Genomic DNA, 27980 nt, shown 5'->3' on the forward strand with positions numbered 1-27980 from the left:
TTGTCATATATTGTGGCGTTTAAACAGCAAATGACCAAAAATATTCTCAATCTCCTCCTCTCTCTTCTTCACGTCCTTCTTCAGTTCTTCACTTCACCACTGAACTCTTCTCTATATACCATTTCCTTCAAAAATGGTTTTCCATCCTTGCCATACCTTTCCCCACACCTGCCACCCTCTCCACACACCTGCCACCCTCCTCACACCCCTGCCACCCTCCCCAATCACCTGCCACCCTCTCCAATCACTTACCACCTTCTACACACCCCTGCCACCCTCCCCAATCACCTGCCACCCTCCCCAATCACCTGCCACCCTCTCCAATCACTTACCACCTTCTCCACACCCCTGCCACCCTCCCCAATCACCTGCCACCCTCTCCAATCACTTACCACCTTCTCCACACCCCTGCCACCCTCCCCAATCACCTGCCACCCTCTCCAATCACTTACCACCTTCTCCACACCCCTGCCACCCTCCCCAATCACCTGCCACCCTCTCCAATCACTTACCACCTTCTCCACACCCCTGCCACCCTCTCCAATCACCTGCCACCCTCTCCAATCACCTGCCACCCTCTCCAATCACCTGCCACCCTCCCCAAACCTCAGGTCAGTGTCGTTCTTAATATTTTCATTCGCTGGCAATGTTGCTGGCTGGCTGACATGTTAGTGTTTTATATGATAATAAAAAGATTCAATTGAGAATTGTTATTCTTTAACCCCCCTAACACCTCCCCCCCCCCCAATCCCCGGGTCAACACTAATAAGTGATTGGTTTGGTGGTGGACTTAATTAAGGCCTGTCATAAATCTGGAGAGTCATTAAGGCCACTACAATCGTTATCTCACCAATCAGCAAGTATACTTTAGTCCTCAATAATAATCCATACAGTATACTTGTAGTGTGTATATACACCGAGGATTACATACACCAAGTTGGGAATCCTTGCTTCAAGTGATGTATACTGTATAGAGTTCTTTTGCTAATGTATTCTGCCGCTGTATTGCAATTAAGTGCCAAGAAGAATTTCTACCAAAGTGGAGATAAGTATTATCGCTTTTAACAACAAATTATTACATTTGCAGCATTTTAATAACAACTAGGCTACATTTTTTATTGTATTCTTCTCGTAGGCTCTATAGCATTGAGAATACCATTTGTATGACTGACGAACTAATTACATAAAGGTACAGTAATTAGACTTTTCAGGCCAATTAGAAACTTTATGGACAGTTAGTTAATTAGTGTATTCTGGTGACAGTTTTAAGTTATAATTGGGACGAAAATGTCAAAATTACAAAAAAATTGTATTATTATTATTATTATTATTATTATTATTATTTTGTGAAACTTTTTGTTAATAGAAAATGTGAATTTTTTAACAATTGAAATTGAAATACAAATTATTTAGCACATACAAAAAAATAATTTACTTTATTATGTATATTTTTTTGTATGCACATTATGGTCTCAAGCATGTATATATCCAGTGAGTGGCGTATAGCCGGCTTCTCAGTATACATAGCATACTTTGTGGATAATATTCACGACTAAATTATACATGAAGGCTTCCAGAGGGCGAGAGGCTTCAATAACCCTCTAGAGGTTGATAGACCTTAATAACCCTCTAGAGGTTGATAGACCTTAATAACCCTCTAGAGGTTGATAGACCTTAATAACCCTCTAGAGGTTGATAGACCTTAATAACCCTCTAGAGGTTGATAGACCTTAATCACCCTCTAGAGGTTGATAGACCTTAAGCCAAGCAATAAACCCATGAGTTGTATCAATAAAAATCGTTATTTTACATAAATCAAAATGAAAAATACTAATTATGACATGTTCAACACATACAAAATACAGTTCATGCAACAGCAAGTGGACCCACATTCTTGTCTCTGTGAAAGACAAGAGACGAAACACAATTGAAAATCATGAACAAAACATCATGAATGCACTTTAAGTTCCATTTCAATTACAAAGAAATTTAGTGTAGATTTCAACATATCCGTTAATATCTATTTAAAGATCCAAGTATCTGTAATGGAGTAAATATAAGTTATGGAGTACATCTTTCAAGGATTTTTAGAAACTTAAAAAAATAACAAAGTTGAACATTGAAAAGTACCAGTAGTAAGATGTTGATGTGCGAGGCTACTTAAAAAAAATATGTTTAGTAAATCTTTTAAACTTAAAAGCCTTGTCTAAATCAAAGGACAACCACGTGTAGGACAGATGTTCGTTCAATGAATCGACTATTATGGACTTAAAAAAATCACCGGTTAAAATAGTAAGTACATATATATATATATATATATATATATATATATATATATATATATATATATATATATATATATATATATATATATATATATATATATATATAATATATATATATATCCCTTTAACGTATTTTCAAAGTACACCACACGTATATAAAAGATTTCACTCTAAATTGCTACTTCTGAAAGTATCGTCAACCGATTTTAAAGCCTAGCTAACCTTACTGAACCTAATTTTAAATTAACCCACACACCAACCAAGCCTAATATGGCCGTAAGCTAATTCAAAGTATACTGACGATACATATGGTTATGACAGTCAGAAAATGAGCTTTATCCAATATGTAAACAGTTAACAAACGCCTTGCTTAGACAACACTACCACCGCCGCACACAGTTCTCTACGATAACCACTAAACACCAATCACTCACCTTTCATACCAGTCAACTGAGACTGGCGGCGCGCAAGTACCACTTCACTAACTGGATAGCCGGCTGGATAGTCTGAATAGTCTTGACAGGCAATTGGATAGTCTTGACAGACAATTCCAGACGCCGTCTGCTTCACCCCGGGAAACCCACCCGCACACGAGCGCTCCAAATAATACTAAAATTAATCTCCTAACAACAGTCTACAGTTTAAAGCTTCCACTTATGGCCTGCAGCTTCTTCCCACAGTGCCACGTCCGCTGGCATACTGTCGGCTGCTTCCAGGGCCCCACAGTCTTCTAAGTTTTGTAAACAAAACACTACACGAGTCAACGCGCCAACTGGTCAAACAACAGCTGATTGTGTTCGAGCGTGTCACGACTCAAGCTTCGGTCTCGTTCCCGCGTTCGACTCGCACTGTAAACACAGTTGCCCCTCTGCATTTGTAGAGATATCTTGTGGATATCTGTATCTGTGGATATATGTAGATGTAGAGATATCTTATGGATGTCTGTGTCTGTACAGATATCTTATGGATATCTGCGTCTGAACAGATATAATTAGGGAACCTCAGACTACAGAAATAATTTATAGATCACTGCGTATGAAGAGATATCTTATGGATAGCTGCATATATAGATACTTTATATCTTATACATATGTGCATCTGTAGAGATATATATCTTATGGATTAAGTGCATGCGTTGTGATACCTTGTCAATATAAGCTGATATCCTTCCTATATGTTATAAAAAAAAACATTCAGGGCCTACGATACTAAATGACAAACATTAGCTTCGTTATCGCATATTAAAAAAATCAATCTTGATATTTACTTTCAACTGATGCCGTTCAAGTATGCATTAAAGTGTGAAAAAAGAGATTTTATCATAGGCTTTTAACAGCTTACTAAAATGCAAGAACCATTTAATGCATCAATTCAAAATTTTAACCAGTCTGACGATTAGAAATTTTGAATATACCGGTCGTTAACGGTCACTGGGACTCGGTGTATATATAAGTGTGTTATGTTAGCGAGATGTATAAACGGTCCGGTGTTGTGTTAGTGTCAAAACTGTTTTAAGGAATTGAATATTTCAAAGTGTTCGTAGTGCAATGTCAGTTGTTGAAGTTATTAGTGTTGTGTTGCGTTCTAAGATGGACACCAGTGTTGCCACTCTGTGTTCCACAACTGTAGTGTTTGTATCCTCACTTATTTGTGCTTGTACGGTCGAGTTGTTAGCTCTTGGACCCCACCTTTCTAACCGTCAATATATGAAGTAGAAATTATTAACTACTGTAAGCAAAAACTGCAAAATACCCACCAAAAAAAATCGAAAACCCCCATTAAAACAAAATTTAAACGCAAAACGCAATAAAACAAAGAATTAAAACGCAAAAATAAATCATCATAGGGGGACAGTACCACAGATTACATTAGCATAATAGGCTTCGTTCTCGAGTCACAATCCAGGATCCCGGGGGAAGAGGGGGAACAGAAGTGGTTAGGCACGTTTCCTTTCACCTGATGCCTCTCTTCACCTAGCAGAATATATATACACCCAGGAGTTATAGGCAACCGTTGTGTGGATGAATACATGGGAATCCTATATATAAGACTAAAGTGTATATGTACACTGACTTCCTGTATACGACAAACAAATAAATTATCATTATTACTTTATTCTGAACAGCTCTTTAACACTTTCTAACTAACTTTCTAACGTTACTTGAGAATCCCATTGAAACTCAAGTATATTGCCCCGTTCTCTTTTGCTGGGAACTGAGAGTCCGTTTTCTATAGCGGTGATATGTGTCTCAAGCCTTATTAAAATATTTTAACGATATACACGTATATATATAGCCTTATTACGATATTTTAACGATATACACGTATATATATAGCCTTATTACGATATTTTAACGATATACACGTATATATATAGCCTTATTACGATATTTTAACGATATACACGTATATATATAGCCTTATTACGATATTTTAACGATATACACGTATATATATAGCCTTATTACGATATTTTAACGATATACACGTATATATATAGCCTTATTTCAATATTTTAACGATATACACGTATATATATATATTGCCTAATTGGCGATATATATACACTGTGAAATGTACCCCGCTCCTCGGTGTATATACACTAAAAGTTGACTGTAGTCCAGGACTCTGCACAGGACTACATAGTACTTGGTGGTTGGTCAGTATTTAGTGTTGTTGTGGGGCCTTAATAACCCTCCAAAAGTTGATAAGCTTCCCGAACAACATTAGAGCGAATTGCCTGATTGCTGGACAACCCAACCACACCAATAACAAATAAAATGGTAAGTTCATGGGTCGTTTACTTTCATTGTGATCAACCTGATCTTTAATAATTGTCGAATGATATGACGATCAAACATGGACGATTCTGAACACAAGGACATACACACACACACACACACACACACACACACACACACACACATACACACACACACACACACACGCACTTCAAGTAGATTGACAGCTGAGAGGCGGAACCAAAGAGCCGCAGCTCAACTCCCGCAAGCACAAATAGGTGAATCCAGGCATACGCTCAAGCGCTACCCTTGATAATGGACTCAAATGTAGGCTGGGAAAGAAAAAACTCCGAAGACAAATAATTGAAGCAATGTCAACACAGGAACCTTACCCAACTGAGACCTTCGATTGTATACGAGAGAGAGAGAGAGAGAGAGAGAGAGAGAGAGAGAGAGAGAGAGAGAGAGAGAGAGAGAGAGAGAGAGAGAGCGCAGTCAGCCTTGGATACCATCTCATTCTACTCTCAAAAAAATACACACCTGAACTTTCTATTAAATTGTTGTAAACTACGGAAAATACCACATGGTGTCCAGCAGGAGGGAGAGACGTTGCCCAACCACTTCTACACGACTGACTGTTAGGGAGGTCACCAGCAGGCTGACCCGAATGATGGCCCAGTGGCAGATACTCATCAGTCATAACCTAACAATCATTCAGAATAGTGGCTCAGTTTCCTCATGCTTCCACTCTCTCTCTCTCTCTCTCTCTCTCTCTCTCTCTCTCTCTCTCTCTCTCTCTCTCTCTCTCTCTCTCTCTCTCTCTCTCTCTCTCCACCACCACATTCAGTGATCTATGACGTCGTGGACAGGACGATATATGCAAACTCAGTAGCTCAGTACAGCATAGAGAACAGGTGACAAAGAGGACAACAAAGGTGACAAAGAGGACAACAAAGGTGACAGACAAAGAGGACAACAGAGGCGGAAACCACAAAGTCGTACCCGCAAGGAGTGACCTCTTGAGTCCACCAGACGCGTATACAACACGGGTTGAGTCAACACGTGGGGTTTGTTTATTGACGAATCTGCTGGTCTGCGTAGGGGATAAATGCGTATATATATGTTACACCAACTTATAAAAAGTATGAATGTACACATACACGCGGACCCAGGAGCTACAGCTCGCCGTTCCATACTCACACATAGGTTAACATAAATTAGGGGATAACGCCTTCTCCCATTAATAATAAAACCCAATTTCCAAACCATTTTTTTTTACACATTTCTTCTCTGAACCTAAACTTTTCCAATTTGTCTTACTCGCTTTACCTCTTCATTTCCAGATAATATTTTTTGTTAAATTTTTTTTAAATTTTGCCCCGAGGGGCGAGTTTATTGGGCAGCGCCACTCATCTTGTGAGTGGACACACCGCCATAGCAGAATGTACAACACTCCCCAATAGGAAGAAAACCCGCTGGGTTGTTCATCCTGTCACTTGTTTCCCTATTAATACCCCTCCCCCCCCCCCCCTCGCTTGTTATACACTTTATTATTACTCAATTAAGCACCATTTCACTATCAGCATTTTGTCAAATGAATTAAGGCTTCTTAATATCGCTTCGTCAGGTTCCTGTGTCACGGGATTAATGTGTAATCCTTCAGTGCACTCAGGTGGATTTATGTCTATTTTACAATGTGATGAACTAGGCTGAACAACAGAGTCTGAACGAGGCTTATCTTGAGATGATTTCAGGGCTTAGTTTCCTCGCGGCCCGGTCCTCAACCAGGCCTCCTTTTTGTTACACATCCCCAGGAAGCACAGCCCGTAGCAGCAGTTTAACTCCCAGGTACTTATTTTAGTGCTAGGTGAACAGGTACATCAGGGTAAAAGAAACTCTACCCATTTGTTTCCGCCTCCGCCTGTGATCGAACCCGGAATCTTTGGACTACGAATCCCTCGCCCTGTCCACTCAGCCGTCAAGCCCCTCATCCGAACAAGCTGTTTGTTCTTATATTCTTATTTTAAACACTTATTTCTGTCTCAATTTTTATTCTCACGAATCTTCGTTTGAATATTTCAAAGAACCAGGAGCACTAGACCAAGGAGCACTAGACCAAGGAACACTAGACCAAGGAGCACTAGACCAAGGAACACTAGACCAAGGAGCACTAGACCAAGGAGCACTAGACCAAGGAACACTAGACCAAGGAACACTAGACCAAGGAACACTAGACCAAGGAGCACTAGACCAAGGAGCACTAGACCAAGGAACACTAGACCAAGGAACACTAGACCAAGGAACACTAGACCAAGGAACACTAGACCAAGGAGCACTAGACCAAGGAGCACTAGACCAAGGAGCACTAGACCAAGGAACACTAGACCAAGGAGCACTAGACCAAGGAGCACTAGACCAAGGAACACTAGACCAAGGAGCACTAGACCAAGGAGCACTAGACCAAGGAACACTAGACCAAGGAACACTAGACCAAGGAGCACTAGACCAAGGAGCACTAGACCAAGGAGCACTAGACCAAGGAACACTAGACCAAGGAGCACTAGACCAAGGAACACTAGACCAAGGAACACTAGACCAAGGAGCACTAGACCAAGGAGCACTAGACCAAGGAGCACTAGACCAAGGAACACTAGACCAAGGAACACTAGACCAAGGAGCACTAGACCAAGGAGCACTAGACCAAGGAGCACTAGACCAAGGAACACTAGACCAAGGAGCACTAGACCAAGGAGCACTAGACCAAGGAGCACTAGACCAAGGAGCACTAGACCAAGGAACACTAGACCAAGGAACACTAGACCAAGGAGCACTAGACCAAGGAACACTAGACCAAGGAACACTAGACCAAGGAGCACTAGACCAAGGAGCACTAGACCAAGGAGCACTAGACCAAGGAACACTAGACCAAGGAACACTAGACCAAGGAGCACTAGACCAAGGAGCACTAGACCAAGGAACACTAGACCAAGGAACACTAGACCAAGGAGCACTAGACCAAGGAACACTAGACCAAGGAGCACTAGACCAAGGAGCACTAGACCAAGGAACACTAGACCAAGGAGCACTAGACCAAGGAACACTAGACCAAGGAACACTAGACCAAGGAACACTAGACCAAGGAGCACTAGACCAAGGAGCACTAGACCAAGGAGCACTAGACCAAGGAACACTAGACCAAGGAACACTAGACCAAGGAGCACTAGACCAAGGAACACTAGACCAAGGAACACTAGACCAAGGAACACTAGACCAAGGAGCACTAGACCAAGGAACACTAGACCAAGGAGCACTAGACCAAGGAACACTAGACCAAGGAACACTAGACCAAGGAACACTAGACCAAGGAACACTAGACCAAGGAACACTAGACCAAGGAGCACTAGACCAAGGAACACTAGACCAAGGAGCACTAGACCAAGGAACACTAGACCAAGGAGCACTAGACCAAGGAGCACTAGACCAAGGAGCAGCAGACCAAGGAGCACTAGACCAAGGAGCACTAGACCAAGGAGCACTAGACCAAGGAGCACTAGACCAAGGAGCACTAGACCAAGGAACACTAGACCAAGGAGCACTAGACCAAGGAGCACTAGACCAAGGAGCACTAGACCAAGGAGCACTAGACCAAGGAGCACTAGACCAAGGAGCACTAGACCAAGGAGCACTAGACCAAGGAACACTAGACCAAGGAGCACTAGACCAAGGAGCACTAGACCAAGGAGCACTAGACCAAGGAACACTAGACCAAGGAGCACTAGACCAAGGAGCACTAGACCAAGGAGCACTAGACCAAGGAGCACTAGACCAAGGAGCACTAGACCAAGGAGCACTAGACCAAGGAACACTAGACCAAGGAGCACTAGACCAAGGAGCACTAGACCAAGGAACACTAGACCAAGGAGCACTAGACCAAGGAGCACTAGACCAAGGAACACTAGACCAAGGAGCACTAGACCAAGGAGCACTAGACCAAGGAACACTAGACCAAGGAGCACTAGACCAAGGAGCACTAGACCAAGGAGCACTAGACCAAGGAGCACTAGGACAAGGAGCACTAGACCAAGGAACACTAGACCAAGGAGCACTAGACCAAGGAGCACTAGACCAAGGAACACTAGACCAAGGAGCACTAGACCAAGGAGCACTAGACCAAGGAACACTAGACCAAGGAGCACTAGACCAAGGAGCACTAGACCAAGGAACACTAGACCAAGGAGCACTAGACCAAGGAGCACTAGACCAAGGAACACTAGACCAAGGAGCACTAGACCAAGGAGCACTAGACCAAGGAACACTAGACCAAGGAGCACTAGACCAAGGAGCACTAGACCAAGGAACACTAGACCAAGGAGCACTAGACCAAGGAGCACTAGACCAAGGAACACTAGACCAAGGAGCACTAGACCAAGGAGCACTAGACCAAGGAGCACTAGACCAAGGAGCACTAGGACAAGGAGCACTAGGACAAGGAGCACTAGGACAAGCAGCACCAGGACAAGGAGCACTAGACCAAGGAACACTAGACCAAGGAGCACTAGGACAAGGAGCACTAGGACAAGGAGCACTAGGACAAGCAGCACCAGGACAAGGAGCACTAGACCAAGGAACACTAGACCAAGGAGCACTAGGACAAGGAGCACTAGGACAAGGAGCACTAGGACAAGCAGCACCAGGACAAGGAGCACTAGACCAAGGAACACTAGGACAAGCAGCACTAGGACAAGGAGCACTAGACCAAGGAGCACTAGACCAAGCAAGACTAGGACAAGCAGCAGTAACGAGCCAGGTAACAATGGCAGAACAAGTTGGACATCCCCCAGTAATGACATGTCAAAAAGCCATTAAAGATCAAAACAACATTACTTCGAGGACTGCTGACTTGGCGACCAGAGAGTGGTGACCAGAGAGGCGATATCCACGGTCAGTTTGATGCAGTCGTGGCCTTTATGTCTACGGAACGAACCCCTTACACTGGCAGACTGGCCCTAGTTGCCTCCTCGATATCCTTTCTGATTTGCCGTACCATTATGATGTGCCAAGAGTACTGGGCACTCGATAACCTATTGATGCAATGTTGATGACCCATTAATGACAGGATTTATGTAGATACCATTGAGGCAGGAAGGCGGGATCAAACCTGCTATCCTGATCCATCCCGTTGATATATCACGTCTTTTGAATATGTTATTTTATTGACTGGGATTTTTGACCAAACCACACACTAGAAATTGAAGAGACGACGACGTTTCGGTCCGTCCTGGAATCGACGTGATAATGGTCCAGGACGGATCGAAACGTCGTCGTCTCTTCACTTTCTAGTGTGTGGTGTTTAGTCAACTTTTTCAGCCACGTTAATGTGACTTTTCATCTGCATTTAGATAGACATTTATCCATAGATAAATTTTCCGTTTGTATACTCAAACATCGTAATATCTGGTCTTAATTGGGAAAAGGTTCCTCAACGCACTGAAACGTCCTTACTTTCCTTCCCTTTCTGTTTAGCCAGGTTATTGTGGCTTCCTCTAGGCATCCATGCCTCAAGCGACCGCTTCTGTGAGCAATAAAATGATACCTTATTCTTACGGATATTCTTACCGTTCAGGATTGTTCCTAAGGCAAGTTGCGTCTTCCTGAAACTCTGACAACAGTCAACTGATCACCCATATACCTCCAACCTCACTATTCTGTCTCTTATGGTTGTTTGAACCTTAACATTTCATAATGAGACTGGAACTGAGCAACTCTGAATCCTGAATGCCACTGATTACAGCCCCTCCCCTTCCCCCCCATACACTAACCCGTTCTCATAAACAAAGGTCAAATGCTTGTTAATCCAGTCGTCGAACCTCGTTTGAATAAATGAAAAACACTACACATGATTCATGACGTTCGAACATTTCTTGAACAGTGCTTCGCTGACGCTCTCTGTTCGAAACACAACTCAGTAAATGCTTCACTCACGTATTACAAATCTAAATAATTATCAACAGAACCAAAAACACCTAACCTAATCTTGTCTAGGTCTATCTATACATAAAATTAGAATATAAATGATAAGATAAATTTTTAAGAATTTACCTTTATTGATTACTCAGTATGTTAATAAAATTGACGAATGTGTATTTGGTGTCGAACGTTGCTGCATAGACGAGCATAGAGTGATTAAATGCTTGTTAAGCCAACTGCCTTGTTAAGTCAACTGTCGACTCGTCTATAAGCTGTGCTGGTCCAGGCTGCCGCCGACATGAAAGAGGCATTCGTCAATTTTAAGGTACCGAGTAATCCAAAAAAGGTATTTTATATAAATGCATATTATTATATATTGTTATTTTATGTATAGCTAGACCTAAGCTAGATTAGGTTATGTTTTTTTGGTAATAATTTGTATTTACAGTAAGTGGGTGAAGCATTTAGAGAGGTCTGATTCGAACATAAAAATAAGTGATGCACTTTCCGAAAAAAGTTCGAAAGTGTCCCACGAAAAGTTCGAAAAGAATTGCTTATATACATAAGTTATAAATCGAATATTTATTCGAAAAGCATTACCTTTAAAACTGCTAAAAAATATAAAGGGAAAAAATCATTAAAACTGGCCTCAGGCACTTATACCAGGAGAGGCAGAAAACACATCCAACTCAAACACTCCTGGAACTTGACTTTTGGCAAACAGGAACTTCTGAAGAATTGTTTGCTCGCTTGGCTCATGAGCGGAGTGAGGTGGGGGGAGTGTATGTATGCATGTGTTTGTGTGTGTGTGTGTGTGTGTGTGTGTGTGTGTGTGTGTGTGTGTGTGTGTGTGTGTGTGTGTGTGTGTGTGTGATACACTTGTGATGCACAAGCAAGCGAGCCATGTTCCAACCGACAGCATTAAAGGTGGGACTTGGGAGCTAAAACGCGTTCCAGCAAGCGTATCTAGACCTTCACACACACACAGTCACAAACAAAATGTTTCTCAAAAACTACAACCTTCATAAATAAGCAAGCTGTCAACTGGTAGTGCAGACCAGTGTTGCACTGCACATTGCAAACAGAGACTTTCAACTCAACTGCAGCGTTTTACCTGCGCATTGCAAATGCAGAATGTCTTCAGAGTAACTCCTGTGTTTAAACAAACGACGCTCTCTTCTGAACTCAAGGAGGGAAAGGAACTATCACGAGAAAGCGCCAAGCCATTACGACTATATAGCACTTAAAGGGGGTCAGGATAAGGATTTGGGATGGGAGGGATGGGTGAAGGAATAGTGCCCAACCACTTGGACCATAGGGGATTGAACGCCGACCTGCATGATACGAAACCGTTGCTCTACCGTCCAGCCCAAGTGGTTAGGAAGAACCAGCTTACAAATATTGCCATTAAAAAAAGGTTAATCAAACAGTATTCCAAACTTCATATTTATAAAAATTGGCAAATATTTTACAGTGAATATAAACTTGCAGTACACATAGGCTTCAGTGCTGAAAGTCTGTCTGTCTTTCCAGCAGAAAAGTCCAAAATTATCTTAATGCACTTCCATAGGTTCGGCTGAGGCCACTATCGAGGCTGCCGGCTTAAGATAAAACACATCACTCAATGCACACAGACTCTTATATACATTGACCCTAAGATTAGCTTCTAGAGTCGAGGGCATCCTTGACCTCCCTCAAAAAGTCTAGAGTCTGTTGCGTCAAGAATTGATCACATGGGTTAAAGTCTAGAGTTACGGTGAGTCCCTAACATGCCTCGAGAACTCTGCAGTCTGTTGCGTCAAGAATTGATCACATGGGTTAAAGTCTAGAGTTACGGCGAGTCCCTAACATGCCTCGAGAAGTCTGCAGTCTGTTGCGTCAAGAATTGATCACAAGTTTCGCTTATAAGTTATGGGGCGTCCTTGACCTGCCTCGGGAAGTCTGAAGTCTGGTGCGTCTAGAGTTGATTCTTCTGGTTTTACTCTCGACTTCCGCCTCAGGTAAGATATTGGGGAGAATGCCAGCAGATTTGTGAACTGAGGACCCGAGGCTGGTACTCACGTTGGCCAGAGCTGAGAGAGCCTCCAGTTCAGAGTCCGTCAAGGGGTTATGGGTAGGTCTTGCTATGCCTTTTTCGGCGTTGTTTAATGTTTTCCTGGATGTACCTCTGGTGTTTGGTCTGGAATCTCTTCTCTCGTTGCTTCTGCTGTTTCCAGAGTCGTTAGGAGAAAGTGAGAAAGTGGAGGGAACTGCAGGATTGTCATTGATGCTTACTTGTGACCCACTGGATTTAATGCTCGTTGCTACTACTCGAAGACTCTGATCCGGAGGATTGCCGGTGCTTTTAAGAGAGCCGCTAACATTTTTTTCTGTTGTGCTCGACGATGAAGATAAGGCCGAGTCAGATGACGAAGAAGCAGATGCTGTCGATGACCTGGAAATTGCTGCTGCTGATGATGATGCAGAATCTACCTTTACAACTTTAAGGCTGCTGCTTCCATGTGATATAGGTGTTACCTTCTTCAGGATCTTCCTGCGGTTGCTTGAAGTATTCCCTATTCTGTCATTTCTTCTTGTTTGACTCTGCAATTGTTTCGAAGAAGAGTCAGTGGATCTGGAGACCGGAGTTGGTATTACTGTTGTTGCTTCCCCATTTTGAACTTGACTGAAACTTTCCTTTCGTGTGGTAGTTCTTCTTCCACTATTTCTGTTTCTTTGTGAAGGTGTAGGGATGGTTGTCACAGGTATTGGGGCTTCTGTTGTTGCTGTGGCTGAAGTTTGTTGGGATCTTAATTGTCTGACTCTCTCCCGAGAGCTCACTCTCGATGACTGAGTTGTTGTGATAAGTGTCGCGGCTTCTGTTGTTGCTGATGCTGTGGTTTGTTCGACTGTTAAGGGTCTGAACCTCCTAGGAGATCTCACTCTCAATGACTGCGTTGTCGTGAGAGATGTTGGGACTTCTGTGGTTGTTGTTGTAATCACAGTTGTATCTCGAACTGTTAAGGGTCTGAATCTCCTAGAAGATCTCTCTCTCGCTGACTGTGTTGTTGTGACAGGTGATGGAGTTTCTGTTGTTGGTGGTGTTGTTGTTGTTACTGTTGCTGTATTTTGCTGGACTGTTATGGGTCTGAGTCTCTTAGGAGATCTCACTCTCGCTGACTGCGTCGTGGTGGCGGGTGTTGTCGTAACTATATCATTGATCCGCCCGGAGTTTCCTCTTTGATTTCCAAACGACCTGGAGGATCCAATTGAAGATGTTGCACCAACAGTTTCCTTAGTAATATTATCTGTTGTACTTTTCCCGGAATTACTCTTAACGTTTTTGGTAAATTTCACTGAGAGAATTCTAGCATTGGCGAGTGCAGGATTAAATTTTGCTAAGGCTTCCAAGGCTAAGCGATGCTTTTTTGCCTCTTCATCTTGGGACTCATTGGCTACAATAGAAGGTTCAGTAATGCTTTGTTCCTGGCTTCCACGAGAACCCGGGCGGCCATTTATGACAATCTTCTTCTTTATAACCTTCCTGGCACTTGAGGTCTGGCCAGCCTCAGTATGTTCAGCCGCTGTGTCTGACCCATGGGCATCACTTTCGGGAGATTCAGGCAGTGAGGATGACTGAGTGCTGAGCTGCTTTCGGGATTGGGTTCCCCTCGAGGTTGTCCCACGTCGACGACTGGCAACTTGAGTTGACACACCTACGTGTACAGGCACTGCAGTAGTGGTGGCAGTGGGAGTGATTCGAGTCCTAGATGGTGAGGTGTTGATGTGGTGCTGTAGCGTGTGCTCTGAGACCTGAATATTAGTCGCTGCAGAAGCATATGGTGACTCTTCGGGTGTTAACGGAACTGGAGAAGAGACAGCAGGCAAGGGCGTCACGCGTCCTGGGCCTCGCCTTCTGCTGTTCTGAACTGAGCTCAGTGAGTTACTCGCGAAGGAACCACTTGAGCCTCGAGATGTAAGCTCTCGTGACTTGCTACTGGAAACTGCTTGGTTAGAATCAAAAGATACTGAAATGTCTGGTCTATATGTGGTGGGAATCGTATCAAAGTTTTCATTATCTTCCACAAAGCTTGATTCAGTTGTGAATTCACTCTCGAATTCTGTTGTTGTATAATAATCTTCACTTTGTATGGGTTCTTTTATCCTGTTGGTAAGTCGGTTTCTGCTGAAACTATTGATTGAATTGGCTCCGAAATCATTGCTCCTCAGGTTTTCTTGAGCACGCTCCTCAGTGTTTGACTGTTGTGTGTTTATGGATCCTAATGACCCATGGACTCTTGACGAGGCATTTGATCCATGTAGCATGGTACTAGATCCTTGGACGTTAGAGGACCCTTGTACTTTTGAAAATCCACTAGATGTCTGAGAAGCTGTTGAAGCTAGAGATGATCCACGAATTCTAGAAGATGGACTTGACCTTTGTGTATCTGAAAATGATGCTGATCCTCGAACCTTAGAAGAACCATTTAATGCGTGAGTATCAGATAATGCTGGGACTCGTGAAGAACTAATTTTTTGGCCACTTGCTTCTGGTAAGTTTTGGAAATTTTGCACGCTTGGTGAAAAGGAACTCACAGTATTTGTTTCAAATTTTGAGGAAGTGTCAACTGAATCCTCTGCTTGACTTGCTGGTCCAGAAGACTTTTGATTCACAGGTGAGGCTCCACGGTTTACTGAGTTGGTAGAAACTGCCCTCGAGACACCGGATCCCCCTCTTGTGTTGACATGTCTTTGAGTTCCCCTTTGGATGTTACTGCTAACGTCCTTGGAAGCTTGGAATGACCAGTCTGAGGACTGTATAAGGTAAAGGCTTGGTTGGAACTTCTTCTTGCCACGATTTCGGGTAATAGTAAAGTTAGATTTTGTGTTGGAAGAGACCAAGGAGCCACGGTTGGCTGCAGCCATTGCTGCTGCTGCAGCTCGAGCTGTTGCTTCTTCTGCTGCCGCTGCTGCAGTGAAAGCATTTACAGGTCCTCTATCCATAGAGAAGGCTAGGGAACTTCCACCTGGGAGTGCTTCTTCCACTGTGTGCTGCATTGATCCTCTAAATCCACTAGGAGTGACAGATCCACGTATAGCTAAAGGTGTGGTTAATCCATTGTCATTCCCAGAACCTAACGATCCTCTTACATCAGTAGAAGTACCACGCGAGGATCCTACAGTGCGTGATGCACCTCTTCGGGATGATGTTGATAATCCTCCATTGTTAAAGGCAGAGGAATCAAATTTATGGCTTTCATCAGAGAAGCCTGAAACACTGTTAAACTCTTGTGAGTGAGAAAGAGCTGATGAAGACACACCAAACCCGTGGGAGCTCTGTGATCTTTGACCTAATGAAGTGCTAGATTTTGGGAAGTTTGATCCAAGGCTGCTGTGAGAAAAGTCAGAACCTTGGAAGTCTATTGATCCTCGGACTCCTGATAAAGCACCAGATCCTTGGTTGTTTGTTGATCTATGAACACCAGATGAAGAATCAGATCCCCTAAAGTTTGTTGATCCATGGATTTCAGACCCACGGAAGTCTACAGATCCATGACCACTCACAGAAGCACCAGATCCTAGAAAGTTTGTTGATCCACGAACTCCGGTTGCAGCACCAGACCCTTGGAAGTGTGTTGATCCATGTGTTCCACTTGCGGCACCAGAGCCTCGGAAGTGTGTTGATCCATGAACTCCAGTTGCAAGACCAGACCCTTGGAAACTTGCAGAGCCATGATCATTTACAAAAGCATCAGATCCCTGAAGGCTAACTGATCCACGAGCACTTGATGATATTCCCGATCCGTGAAGTGAAGATGATCTTGACGACCCTGTTAAATCTGATGAGTCATGGACGTTCTGGGAAGCAGAAAATCCTGATAACCCAGTTGACGAGGTAGTTGTAACTACTGAACCTCCTGAGAATGCTGAACCTCTGGGAAATGGCGAGTTGAAGCCATCTCGTGATCCAGAAAATTGGGCATCATTGAAGTCTCGTTCAGCTTCGAATGCAACTTCGGTGGTGACAAAGGCATCGTAACTGTCTTCATCATCGTAGTATTGTGTTGTGGATGGGATGGTGACTCCACTGGTGGCATGAAGGTGAACAGAGGGGGAGAAGCCACTGGCATGGGCCTCTCTCCCTCCAGCACTAATCACATCAGCAGAGAACCCCGGTATCTGGAGACGGGGCGAGGAGCTTGTGGGTTGTTGTGCTCCAGTTGGGCGGGGAGTGAGATGTTGGTGAGTAGAAGCTGGTTGGTGGGCAGGAGAGGCTGGTTGGACGGTAGGAGAGACTTGTTGATGGGTAGAGAAAGCTCGTTGGTGGGTAGAGATAGCTGGTTGATGAGTAGGAGAGGCTGGTTGACGGGTAGAAGAAGCTGGTTGATGGGTAAATGATGGATTCCGTGTTGGAGCAACTGACTGGCCTATAAATATGGCTGGCTGCGGCGTTACAGCCTCTTTTGACGCGTCGAGGCTTCCTGAAGAGACTAATGAAAAAGCTGAAGACCCTTGCTTAATGGATCCTGCCGAGATGTGAGAGCTGTCGAAGTTCACTGATCCTGAGGTAGAGGACTGTGTCCTTCCTCTTGAGGACACAGACAATCCTTGGGCCCTTCCATCTGTTTGAGCGAAGTTCTCGGCTGCAGAACCTGATGCTACGCGGGTAATCAATGAACCCTGGTTGTTTAAACGTCCTTCTGATTGCTCCGAGCCAAAATTAGCTGTGTGAGCGGCAGTGATCAAGGCGTGGGCATTTATTGGGGTTGGTTGCGTGAAACCTATTGACGCTTCCTGGATGCTATTGGCAGCCAATCCAGAGGAGAATGGGATGGAACCAGTGAGGCTAGAAGGTCTCAAATTGTTCACCGTTGAATCATTTGAGCTTCTTAATGTCGGATAACTGGAGGTAGTAAAGAACTGTGTCGGTTCTGGCGTTGTTAAGGTCCTGGAACTGGAGAAGGTTGAGGAACTGTGTGAAGACGAGCTGAAGAAAGGTGTTCTGGTGGTGGCAGATGTGCCAACGTTTCCAGTCGTGTCATCCTGTGTATGACCACTACCAGGGAGAGCATTCTGGCTGTGTATTGATACTGTGGAGAATATCTGAGCGCCAGGAGGTAATATTGGCTCGGTGGAGCTGGTGCGAGTTGTATGCTGACTGCCACCCCTTGAGCTGCTCACGTGTTCATGTTCAGACTGCCCAGGTTTGAATTTGCTCACTTCGGCTCGTGTCGATCCTACAGCTCGATGGCTTGACTGATCGCTGGATTTGGCGCTAAGCGAGAACTGTGATGATGAGGATCTTTGACTTGTGGGAGAACTTGAGGAACCGTCAGAAGATCTAGACGAAGACGTGGAGCGAGAAGTAGGTATCACTACAGCGCCGATAATCAGTCCCGAGTCTTCATGGCCATGATCTCTGGAGCTAACCTGTGAAGAAAACGAAGTCCCGATGTTGCCTAATTCTTCAGGAGGGTCAAAAGAAGACTTAGTTTCCTCTGTAGCAGAACTCACTGAGGAACTGAACTTGTGGGCGCCGACTACCGCTGTCTTCGGGTCAACGGGCCTCTTCTTCTTGGCGGGTCTCTTACCAATGTTCTTGTTGAGATCGTAGAGCGTGTGGGCCTTGTGGCAGGGAAACGCCCGCTCCTCGTCGATGCACGTTCGGGAGTCCTGACTGAAGCGTGTTTGATTTGGACAGAAGAAACTACAAGAGAAAATTGCGCGTCAACAAACTTCTTCCAGACTTAGAAGCTTATATATATGTGCTTAAATAATGAACTAAATATCAAAATATTAGCAGTACTGTACTTTTAAACATTTAAATAAACATTCTAATTAGATTTCTTTGTACGTAAGAAAAGAAAACAGGACAAAGCAGACCCTTGGTTAATGGGTCGTACAAAGAAATTTACAAAGAAATTTATCGTACAAAACGTATGATAAAAGAAACAAAAGAAATTACGTTTGTAGAAAGAAATTTATCGTAAAAAGCGTCTCAACTGGACACAATATATTACTCTGAGATCTGGCGACCGGACACAATAACAACACATTTATATACAAACTTAATAGAACTACCAACACGTGGCTCAATGAGGACACACCTAGAGACACACTTCCATAGTTTAGGTTCCTATCGTAATCCATTGAAACCCCATTATTCTGTCACAGACTGCCTGTCCTTCGGCAAGGAGCGGACGAACCGGCCCGAACTCATTTACATCACCGCGCCTGTGCCAGGTAAGTCCACTACGGGCTCACCATAACTCGTTCTACTTGCAACTCTTGGTTCCCAGTAGCTGAATCTAAAACAACAACAGCCGGCCCAAACATGAACTGAAAGACCCATATACCATATACATAGGTCCGTAAACATATATATACGTATACATAGGACCCATATACATAGGTCCGGCCTATATACCTCACCTGAACTGGAAGGTGTCCAGGGTCCTGCCCGTGGCGGTGGTAACGGGCATGCAGATGTGGAAGACCTGGCACTTGTGGCTCTGGTCGGCGTAGTAACCGTATGGTCGGGAGTCACAGCTGAAGTTGTCGTTCAGTTCCCCGACAACGCTCTCCGCCTCGGCTGCGAAGTCGAAGGCTTTTGGTCGCATCGGGTTGAGCTGTTGAGAGAAGGGCGTGGGTGAGGTGTGGGTGGGGCATGGCAGGGCATGGTTTAGGTGCGGGCGTGCTGGGAAGAACAGCAACACTAAATATAAAGGTTATAAAATAGAGTTGAACTGCAAATAACAAAATCTATTTACAATAAATTCCTCTAAAGATCCTTGAATCACACGCACACACACACACACACACACACACACACACAGGGGGGGTCTCGTAGGGGCCTCGTAGCCTGGTGGATAGCGCGCAGGATTAGTAATTCTGTGGCGCGGGTTCGATTCCCGCACGAGGCAGAAACAAATGGGCAAAGTTTCTCTCACCCTGAATGCCCCTGTTACCTAGCAGTAAATAGGTACCTGGGAGTTAGTCAGCTGTCACGGGCTGCTTCCTGGGGTGTGTGTGTGTGTGTGGTGTGGAAAAAAAAAAAAAAAAAGTAGTTAGTAAACAGTTGATTGACAGTTGAGAGGCGGGCCGAAAGAGCAAAGCTCAACCCCCGTAAAAACACAACTAGTAAACTAGTAAACACACACACACACACACACACACACACACACACACACACACACACACACACACACACACACAGTTTTTGTAGTGTCAGAGTAATAGACAAAAGAAATGCTTTAGGAAATGATATGGTGGAGGTAGACTCTATACACAGTTTCAAGTGCAGATATAATAGAGCCCAATTAGCTCAGGAACCTGTACACCAGTTGATTGACGGTTGAGAGGCATGACCAAAGAGCCGGACCTCAACCCCCGCAAGCACAACTAGACGAATACACACACTCTTCTTAAAATTACTCCTTAAAATAATCACATTAAAAGCACAAAAGCTTCTCACAGACCCGGAATGTCAAGAGGAATCTCGACTCAATTTATGTCAAAATAACCTGAAGGCATTAGGACGTGAACTGAGACAAGGAAGCCCGGTGGAGACCCAGAGACTTGGAACATAGGAGACAGCAGAGAGCCAGAGACAGGGAACATATTAGACAACAGTCAGGAAACATGAGACAACAGACAGCCAGAGACAGGGAACATATTAGACAACAGTCAGGAAACATGAGACAACAGACAGCCAGATACAGGGAACATATTAGACAACAGTCAGGAAACATGAGACAACAGACAGCCAGAGACAGGGAACATATTAGACAACAGTCAGGAAACATGAGACAACAGACAGCCAGAGACAGGGAACATATTAGACAACAGTCAGGAAACATGAGACAACAGACAGCCAGAGACAGGGAACCTAAGAAACAGGAGAGAGCCAGTCAGGAAACATAAGAGACAACGACGTTCAATAAACCGATCTTCGTTTTTCGTGATGAAATTCCACAGAAATTTTTATTTTTCCCAACTGAAGACGAGGACACCGAGTCCGGAGCCCTGGGTGGCAGGGGGCAGTTACCACCTCATGTGAGAGAGAGAGAGAGAGAGAGAGAGAGAGAGAGAGAGAGAGAGAGAGAGAGAGAGAGAGAGAGAGAGAGAGAGAGAGAGAGAGAGAGAGAGAGAGAGAGAGAGAGAGAGAGAGAGAGAGAGAGAGAGAGAGAGAGAGAGAGAGAGAGAGAGAGAGAGAGAGAGAGAGAGAGAGAGAGAGAGAGAGAGAGAGAGAGAGAGAGAGAGAGAGAGAGAGAGAGAGAGAGAGAGAGAGAGAGAGAGAGAGAGAGAGAGAGAGAGAGAGAGAGAGAGAGAGAGAGAGAGAGAGAGAGAGAGAGAGAGAGAGAGAGAGAGAGAGAGAGAGAGAGAGAGAGAGAGAGAGAGAGAGAGAGAGAGAGAGAGAGAGAGAGAGAGAGAGAGAGAGAGAGAGAGAGAGAGAGAGAGAGAGAGAGAGAGAGAGAGAGAGAGAGAGAGAGAGAGAGAGAGAGAGAGAGAGAGAGAGAGAGAGAGAGAGAGAGAGAGAGAGAGAGAGAGAGAGAGAGAGAGAGAGAGAGAGACAGACAGAGACAGACAGACAGAGAGAACGTGTCAGTGACAGGCAAATATACAATGTAGTGAACGGAGAGAAAATTTCTTTGTTTTTTCTGCCCTTTTGTTTTTATGTTTGTAAATCCTGCGGGATTTCAGTGTGACATTTCACCCCACGTGTAGCACACCTGAAGCCTCTGTTCACCCAGCAGTAAATAGTTTCCTTGGGGGGGGGGGGGGTGATTATGAAAGGGACTTACACCCAGAACCTCTGTACTTAACGCACTTAATAGGTACCCCAGGAACAAGGTAACTGTTGTTGCTTGCAACCTGGGAAAGGGGAGGCATTGACCTATGCCTTAACTAATGCTCCTGTTCACCTACCAGTAATTAGACACTTAGGAGCTAAATAACTTATTTCAGGAAACCTCTGTATATATCTAAGAGGCTTCCTATCACTCTCAAACCTTCAAATGCAAGTAATTAAATGAAACAATTCCTATCGAACGAGGCTCAGCAAAATTATTGTAAGAGACGAGTCAACAGAAAATGGGAAGCCTGCTTTAGTGTATACATTAAAGGCAAACTTGCAGAATATTTTAACAGTTAAGCAGCGCACGTGAGACAATATCTTCTCCGCGGCCCCGAGAGATAAGGTGCAGCCACAAGCCGGCTTGGAATAAAAGGAAACAGAGAAAAAGGGAAAATAAATTGACTACAAATTTTTTTTCCTGGGCACGAAGAGTCAACATCTTCCCACCACGAGTAGGAGGAGGAAGTCAGAGTAGCACTGATGTCTCTCACTTGCCTCACTTAGTGAGGTATTGGGGGGGGGGGGTGAGGGGAGATTCTTCCAGCAATATTTCCTCAGGAGCGGGGATGGGGTGTGTGGTAACCCGTTTATTTCCTCAGTGGAAGTGAGAACAGCAACGTGGTGACTTATTTCCTCAGTGGAAGTGAGAACAGCAACGTGGTGACTTATTTCCTCAGTGGAAGTGAGAACAGCAACGTGGTGACTTATTTCCTCAGTGGAAGTGAGAACAGCAACGTGGTGACTTATTTCCTCAGTGGAAGTGAGAACAGCAACGTGGTGACTTATTTCCTCAGTGGAAGTGAGAACAGCAACGTGGTGACTTATTTCCTCAGTGGAAGTGAGAACAGCAACGTGGTGACTTATTTCCTCAGTGGAAGTGAGAACAGCAACGTGGTGACTTATTTCCTCAGTGGAAGTGAGAACAGCAACGTGGTGACTTATTTCCTCAGTGGAAGTGAGAACAGCAACGTGGTGACTTATTTCCTCAGTGGAAGTGAGAACAGCAACGTGGTGACTTATTTCCTCAGTGGAAGTGAGAACAGCAACGTGGTGACTTATTTCCTCAGTGGAAGTGAGAACAGCAACGTGGTGACTTATTTCCTCAGTGGGAAGAGAAAGGGATACTGATATATTTCCTCAGGGGAATGTGGAGGTAGCTAGGTCATATTTCCTCAGTAAATCTCACGCCACATTTTTCTCTCGCTACACCTGGAGTATACCTGGAGTACACCTGGAGTGTACCTGGAGTGTACCTGGAGTGGTTCTGGGAGTTTTTCTACACTCTCAAGCCTGGCCTATTGACAGATCATGTCTTGTGATAACTTGGTCCAACCGGTTCCTGCCTCCAGCAGCCCCTGGGCTCATAAGCATCTTATTTCTCTATTTTAGTAAGCGTGTGCTGGTAATTTATCAGCCGGGATTTACACCAATTCTTCCTCTGGTTCATTTTGCAGCTAATTTCTTGACAACTTTCTCCAAGATATCCTTCACATCGCTATGGAGATGTGTGTATGTGTACACAGAAAGGTATATATACCCCGCTACTCTGCGTATATATGTATACTGATTGTATTATAGTCCTGGACTATATTGAAGGCTAAAGTATACTTGTTGGTTGGTCAGTAAGCTATTGTGGTTGCCTTAATAGCCTTCAGAGGTTGATAGGCCTTAATAACATTAAGAGGTTGATAGGCCTTAATAACCCTCAGAGGTTGATAGGCCTTAATAACCCTCAAAGGTTGATAGGCTTTAAGCCCAATGCAATCCTAGCTATCTAGGATTGATATCCTCTAGCATTCTTCACTAATTCCATTCGAGAACGTGTTAATCACGACTTTATTTATGGATAAAATCTTTAACTCTGGGCTATGATTCTTCAAGCTTTTACGTATCCACTACGAAGCCTGTATATCTTTCAAACTGTAAACTGCACATTAATTAAACAGCTTGCTTGCTAAGAACTTCACAATCCAAGATTACTATCGATATAAATAACCTTGTAATGCTTTGTAGCTCACAAACTGTTTTAAATTGAATAAAGTTGACCTTTCTCTTGTGACTTTAGTTGAACTCTCTTTGGTGACCCTAGAGAAGGGTCATCTGGTGACCTCAGATCACCTGTCTCCAGTGACCTAACTTGACCTTTTTCCCCTCCAGCATTTTTCGATGCTAAGTTTCCCGTTTCGACTTGTTCTTCCAGTTGACCAACTCCACCTCAACTCTTACTGGAAGGTCTGCAACTCAGGTGAAGGGTTGCAATTGCTCCTTATTGCAAGGCTTGTTCACCAGTCCCCGTGGTGCAGTGGTAAGACACTCGCACTAGTGGCTGTAAAGGAATGTAACAACTCTTGTATATATCTCAAAAAATATATTATTTTTTTTATATTTTTTTTACAGAGAATTTCTTTAGGCTACATATTTTTTTTTTAATACTGTAGTTTAATGTGTTATAGATGCATTAAACCCAATATACCTACAGTATGATGTTGATTGTGATGATGATGGTATATAGTGATGATGACGACGTTGGTAAATACAATGATAGTGGCAACAATGAAGAACATGACAAGGAAACATAGACAAGCTTAAAACAAAAGATAATCATAGAGAAAATATTCTAATTCGAGCTTACTACAGGAGCTGAGGAAAAAAATACAAACTTTATGCTCAACTCTCGGCAAAGTACAATACGAAGTTTTAACACTGCCGTGCTTCACACCCCGTGAAGCGAGGCCAAAGTTTTAGTACTTTTTATCGCTGCTCTGAAAATAGTGAAGAAAGGAGAGGTCTCGTCAGCCCAATTCGCTGTGGGGAAACATGACCAGACCAGCAGCTGAAGACAATTATATCCTGCAGGGATCAAGACTACAGCTGCTGAAGACAATAAAAATGCTAACATGCCCAGATAAATATGAGAATGCAATAATGAAGAGGAAATGGAAGAGGAAGAAGATGGAGTGGAGGAAAGAGGAATAAAACAAGGAGGCAAAGAACAAGAAACATAACAAAAGACTGAAATGGGCGATAAATTCCAAAGACATTAAAGAGAAGAAACTAATTACTAACCAGAGAAAGAAAGCTAGGAGAAAGCAAGGAGAAAGCTAAGAGAAAGCTAGGAGAAAGCTAAGAGAAAGTTAAGAGAAAGCTAAGAGAAAGCTGAGAGAAAGATTAGATCAACATGATAGAAAGGTAAAAAAAAAATACAAGAATAAGAAAGTAGAATACATATCAGAAGATGGAAGAAGAAAATCATAATAAATCAGACACGAAAAGAAGAAGAATTATAATTATCATATTACAAAACTTGAAATAAAAACTTGGAAAAAAAATTCAGAAAAAAAGTCGAGCAGTAAATAAAAGAACTGAGATAAAAAGAAAATAAGTAAAGACCTGTAGAAAGATAACAGTGGTGATAAAGAGCATTCTTAGAGGAGTCATAAACTATACGGTCGAGGAGGGGAACTCATTCAATTGAGAGATACTGATAAAAGAAGAGAGAGAGAGAGAGAGAGAGAGAGAGAGAGAGAGAGAGAGAGAGAGAGAGAGAGAGAGAGAGAGAGAGAGAGAGAGAGAGAGAGAGAGAGAGAGAGAGAGAGAGAGAGAGAGAGATAACATGAAAGTGTGGAGACTGGCAATATTCTTGCCAGTGTTGAAAAAGATACAGAGAGACAGAGAGAGAGAGACAGAGACAGACAGATATATGAACAAAAACAATAAAAATAAAGCTAGGAAATTTAATTAAATATAGCCAGATCGCAGGCAGGGTCGCCCCCCACCAAGCAAACAATATGAGGAACACTACTGAAACAAAACTAGTCCCCCCTCTGGCCAGGTATATATTAAAACTACGACAGAGGGACAGAGAATGGGTGTTGGTGGGAGTATGTGGGTGTGGATAGTGGGAGTGTGTGTGTGTGGGAGTACTAGTAATAGTAGGCATCCTGCAGTCTTGGGAGACTATGGGGCGGTGCTCTGGTTGGTTAGGCCGGAGTGTCCTCTCCAAAGCGCAGAGCCTATGTGGGTGTAGATGGTGGAAAACCATTGGGGTTGAGGTGGATACATTGATATACCCGATGTTGTGGGGTAGAGGTGGCGAAGGAGTGTATATGTGAGTTTGTGTAAGTATATGTGTTCACACACACACGTAAGAGTTAGTGTATGTGTAAGCGTTTTACACTCACCCCGAACACCCTCTCTCACGTCCAAAAAGCTCCTTATACCCAAAACAACAACAATCTAACGAATCAAAGATGACCAAACAATCACCACAATCACCACACAGGTATAAACCACAATCAACCAAAACAGGTGGTATTAAAAAAGATAAACAAACCACAAACATCACAGAGAGACTCAAGGGCTCACCTGTTATTGTTTGGGGGGGAGGGGGGGGGGGGAATTTTTTACACATCATCAATGACAGCTGAAAAACATGTAAATGTTTTATGTAAAAACATTTGCACGGAACAGCCTAACATCGTTATCCTCATGCAAATTTAGAACATTTTTACAGCAAATGCCCCTAAGGGTTGAGCGGGATTGGGGGTGGGTGATGGAGGGTGGGTAAGGAAGGTGTAGGTGGACTAAAGGGATGGGTCAGTGAGTAAGAGATGAGTAGGTGAGTAAAAGTTAGGTGAACAAAGAGCAACAATGAACAAACGCTCGCGACTGGCGTGGCTTTTTACAAGCCTCGTCAGGTGTGTAATATATATATATATATATATATATATATATATATATATATATATATATATATATATATATATATAGGACTCATTAGGCGGATATCAAGTGTGTAATTGTATAGGACTCATCAAGTGTCTTATACCTGGACACTTGATGTGTCTCATCAAACTCATCTCAGGACTCATCAGGTGGGTGAGTCCCTAATTAATGAAAATACAAACGTCTAATTTACTCTGTAGGTATACAAGGAATTAGTAAGTATATAAAGGGCACAAATAATAGAATTATGTAATAAATAAAAAAAAATTTAATAATAATTTTCCTCTCCCATCTTCTCAATTGTGTGTAAATATCAGACATAAGACAGATCACAAAACACCACAGCAAGTACCAAGGGGAGAAGAGGATAAGGATTGAAATATACCATTTCAAAATACTTCAAATATTTAATCATTAACTTCAACATACTTCAAATATTTAAACGTTAACTTTAATTTTTGTGGAAATACATTTTTAATTGGTGATATGCATTGAAGGAGTGTAAGGAATTTCATTATGTATCCCTGCTTGAAATGTGGAGAACTGCCAGAGAGTAAAAAGAGGACGTTCTGAGAATATTTTACCGGTAAACATCATCGAGCCAGATAGGGAACAGATAGCTTTAAAAACAGATTTTATGTACAAACTTGGAATTAAGCATAACCCATAAATTAATGCCAGATTCGTACTTCTGCAGAATAACGTCGGCCGAGCGGACAGCACGCTGGACTTGTGATCCTGTGGTCCAGGGTTCGATCCCGGGCGCCGGCGAGAAACAATGGGCAAAGTTTCTTTCACCCTATGCCCCTGTTACCTAGCAGTAAAATAGGTACCTGGATGTTAGTTAGCTGTCACGGGCTGCTTCCTGGGGGTGGAGGCCTGGTCGAGGACCGGGCCGCGGGGACACTAAAAGCCTCGAAATTATCTCAAGATAACACCCAACGTTTGTAAACATTCAGGAACATACACAAAGGACTTTTCCAGTATTTATTTACAGCGGACGTGAGACTCATGCTCACGCATGCAGCACCTGCATCAAACTCTCACGTGAAATTGCTCAAATTAATACGAGAAAGATCCGATGATATGGAACAAGGCTCAATCCTGCCTTGAAGTACACAAAAAGAAGGAGAAAACTGGATTTCACCACACTGAAGGAACGGGACATGATTACAATATGTAAGATCCCAAGGGTAATGAGTTTGAAGAAGTAATAACTGAAAATAGACAATATTTTAACCCTTACGCACACATCACATAAGAGGCTGCAAGATCGAAGAAAATACAACAGCTGACAGAGAGAAAGAATGTGAACACAACAAACTTGACTCTTGAAAGGGGAGAGAGAGAGAGAGAGAGAGAGAGAGAGAGAGAGATAGAGAGAGACAGAGACAGACAGAGACAGAGACAGAGAGACAGAGAGAG

General features: G+C 43.4%; 2 protein-coding genes across 4 annotated transcripts in view; one reads left to right on the top strand and one right to left on the bottom strand.

Annotated features, from left to right (window-relative positions):
* Window positions 1-9947, top strand: part of LOC138355301 (ribosome-binding protein 1-like) — a 14369-nt gene extending 4422 nt beyond the window's left edge. Inside the window, exon 2 of the mRNA XM_069310175.1 lies at window positions 7111-9947. Within this exon, the coding sequence (XP_069166276.1) occupies window positions 7111-9947 (2837 nt within the window). The remainder of the gene's footprint in view (window positions 1-7110) is intronic.
* A 2478-nt stretch (window positions 9948-12425) lies between these two features.
* The window catches only part of LOC123751518 (pneumococcal serine-rich repeat protein), a 318504-nt gene continuing 302949 nt past the window's right edge, over window positions 12426-27980 (bottom strand). For all 3 annotated transcript variants that reach the window (XM_069310003.1, XM_069310001.1, XM_069310002.1), the window contains 2 exons: window positions 19406-19602; window positions 12426-18680 (listed from right to left, as the gene is read on the bottom strand). In XM_069310003.1, the coding sequence (XP_069166104.1) occupies window positions 12896-18680; window positions 19406-19602 (5982 nt within the window). In that variant the 3' untranslated portion in view covers window positions 12426-12895. The remainder of the gene's footprint in view (window positions 18681-19405; window positions 19603-27980) is intronic.

This window comes from Procambarus clarkii, chromosome 66, assembly GCF_040958095.1.
Source record: "Procambarus clarkii isolate CNS0578487 chromosome 66, FALCON_Pclarkii_2.0, whole genome shotgun sequence".
In the NCBI taxonomy this organism is placed as follows: domain Eukaryota; kingdom Metazoa; phylum Arthropoda; class Malacostraca; order Decapoda; family Cambaridae; genus Procambarus; species Procambarus clarkii.